Source organism: Lactuca virosa, chromosome 2, assembly GCF_052849685.1.
Source record: "Lactuca virosa cultivar CGN04683 chromosome 2, Lactuca_virosa_CGN04683_v6, whole genome shotgun sequence".
Taxonomy (NCBI): domain Eukaryota; kingdom Viridiplantae; phylum Streptophyta; class Magnoliopsida; order Asterales; family Asteraceae; genus Lactuca; species Lactuca virosa.
In genome coordinates this window covers 2,817,292-2,820,454 of record NC_136427.1, presented here as the reverse complement: position 1 = coordinate 2,820,454, position 3,163 = coordinate 2,817,292, and the positions used below count along the sequence as shown (strand labels likewise).

Sequence of the window (3,163 nt, the reverse complement as noted above, 5' to 3'; positions counted from 1 at the left end):
ACCTCATTCACTTGAAGCCTAATGCCTTTACTCGATCAATTTATAGTCTACAATACCGAAATAAGAAACTTCTCGAAACATGATGTTACACAATTCACATTATGCAATGTTTCTTTCAGCAAACTTTAGTGTTCATTGGTTATGGATCAATCCATTCCCAATAATATCATTTTTTTTCCTCTTGATTCTTCATGTATAAAAAACAATAATTAAGAAGTTAACAACAACCAAGAATTTAACACTCAAATTCGAAGTAGTAAAACTCGAAAAATACCACTGAGTTAGGGAATACTCTAAACCTTCTTCCAAGACTTTTCTTTTATCCTAGAGGTATGGATTCAAGTTGGGAGGCGACAAACATAAATAATTTCATTTTTCCATATGCCATATTTAGAGAAGCTTGACGCACTCAACATTTTTCTTAGAAAAGCTTGAAGCTAGGGCAAATATCATGAGTCTCAACCGTGTTAAAGGGCAAGGTTTTAAGGACTATATATGCCACATGTAGTGCCAACTCAACATAAGCCTACACCAAACAATCATAAGGGTGATCATACCTATACAAAAAAACGGACACAAGAGACTAAATGTATACACGAGTTAAAGTATATGTATGCTACCTTTATAAGTCATTAACTCTTAATAAAATAAAAAATAGTTGGTATTATGTAGTGAGAGCAATAGTACAAACCACTTTTTATAAGCTCTTCAAAAATTTGTGTGTAGGATTAAACGTAGTGGTTGAAATACATAAGTCTATATAGAAGTTAAATGATTCAAAGTCTCTCACACACACAAAATATCGTTAGTGTTACATGATTAATTTCGTAAGTTTTATACGATTAACTTCCACATAAAACCGATTGACTTGTTCGTTTTGAACGATGTATTATTTTTTAAAAAATACCTCCATTGACTCCATTTAAGACACTCTAAGTCAATAATAAATACATGAAATATATATGAAAAAAGATCACGTGCATCGCATGTTATAATATCCGGATAGCTTGGCCATGTAAAACAGCAAACGAGAACCAGTCATCCTCGCGCCCCCGAACCCAAAATATGATTCTTCACCTCTCCACCTCCAGCTCCAGTAACTCCACCGCTAGACTCCACAGCAGCCTCCTTCCCTCCAAATCATACAATTTCTCAGGCGATCATCAATTCACTCGCTACCGAGCTTCATGGCAAGAGGTACCTGGTTTCTGATTTTGATTGGAATATTATTTCTTATATTGCTTACGATTTTAATCTATTATCAATACACACCATCTGGCTTCTTCGGGAGATAGAATATGCTACATTTGATTTTCAAGAATAATCTACGATATATTAGGAGGTTTAGCTCTGTAGCTGTATCTCTATTCCTACCCTCATTGGATTAGATGGGCATATATAATATACAGTAAATTAAATATTCCTAGAATCTCCTAATTACTCCAAAAAATAATACTTGAACAAGCATGTCATCATATGGGTTTCTAATTCAACACATTTCTCCTGACTTTTTGTTTGAATTCTGTGAATTAATTAATAGCTTGCTGGAGTATTAGTTTTCTCAGCTATTCCTTTCACTGCCGTTAAAGCTATCGCCAACAGTCCCCTTGGAGAGACTCTGCAAAGACGTATGGAGGAGAAAAAGAAAGCTGCTGTTCAGAACGCTTCAGTGTACAAAGCGTTATCAGAAAAAGCAAAAAAGGATAGGTAATCGTAATATACATACATGATCCATGGTAAGGTATTAAAATCTCATCTTTAACTTATATCCACTTGATTTGTTACCATCTTTTACATCTGCATTAAAAATTTCATCTGGATTTGACAGCTTATGGTATGGAAAAAAGAGGCCTCGGTGGCTTGGTCCGCTTCCATTTGAATATCCTACCTATCTTGATGGCGAACTTCCTGGTGATTATGGCTTCGACATTGCAGGCCTCAGCCAAGATCCTGCCGCTTTTAAGAAATACTACAAGTAAATTCTTCTCCCTCATAAAATTCACCCAAATTGTGTCATTAATTCCATGATTTCATTATGTATTTGCAGTTTTGAAATATTGCATGCACGTTGGGCGATGCTTGGTGCACTTGGTGCCCTAATTCCAGAGTTACTAGATCTTGTAGGAGCTTTCCATTTTGTAGAACCTGTGTGGTGGCGAGTCGGATACTCAAAGCTTCAAGGTGAGACACTGGATTACCTTGGTATCCCAGGCCTCCATTTTGCTGGAAGTCAAGGAGTTATCGTCATAGCAATCTGTCAAGCTCTTCTGATGGTATAATTACTCTTTACTAATTAACCCTTCATCTTTCACTTTTGAGCTTTCAACACATCCAAGTAGTGAAATGTTACTAATTACTTGTAGGTTGGGCCAGAATATGCAAGATATTGTGGGATAGAGGCTCTTGAGCCATTAGGGATATATCTTCCTGGTGATGTTAATTATCCAGGTGGTGTACTCTTTGATCCATTGAATCTTTCTGGAGATCCGGTTGGTTTTCAGGAACTGAAGGTGAAAGAGATTAAAAATGGACGGCTGGCGATGATTGGATGGCTAGGGTTTTATGTTCAAGCGGCTTTGACTGGTAAAGGACCATTGCAGAATCTTGTTGACCATATTTCTGATCCCATGCATAATAACATACTATCTATACTTGGGTCTATGTACAAGTAAAGATTATTATCTTCAACTATTACGTATTATATGTGGGTGTACAAGAAAAAAAATGTTTTTCTTCTCTTTTTTAGACAAGTATATAACTGGCTTCTTCTCAAGATTCCTTCTAAAATATATAGGAAAATTTAAAGTGTCCTAACCAACAAAAACAAATTAATAGAAGATTTTATTCTTAACTTAATTAACATGATGTGCAGTATTTAAATTTTTACCCTATTGAAGGGTGGCAACAGCGAAAGTTTCATTGTGTTAATGATGTAATTAATTAATTAAAAGGCACTAGCAACAAGTATCTGATAGTGATCGATGTGCCTTTTCTTACATATCTGAAACATGTGACATTCTTGCGGTTGCAAATTCAGTCCACATGCTCCTCTTTTCCACAGTGGAAACAACGCGGACTGCTGTTTGCCGATCTCCATAATGCTTCTTTTGACATTTGGAACACTACTTTGATACTCTTTTTTTGGTGGAGCGACAAGTTTTTC

General features: G+C 35.9%; 1 protein-coding gene across 1 annotated transcript; it reads left to right on the top strand.

Annotated features, from left to right (window-relative positions):
* Positions 1 to 998: 998 nt before the first annotated feature.
* Positions 999 to 2,773, top strand: LOC145158821 (Chlorophyll A-B binding family protein). Its single transcript, XM_079077668.1, has 5 exons — positions 999 to 1,197; positions 1,541 to 1,707; positions 1,829 to 1,975; positions 2,048 to 2,273; positions 2,364 to 2,773. The coding sequence occupies exons 1-5, from the start codon at positions 1,066 to 1,068 to the stop codon at positions 2,670 to 2,672; spliced, it is 981 nt and encodes a 326-aa protein (XP_078933794.1). The 5' UTR covers positions 999 to 1,065; the 3' UTR covers positions 2,673 to 2,773.
* Positions 2,774 to 3,163: the final 390 nt, after the last annotated feature.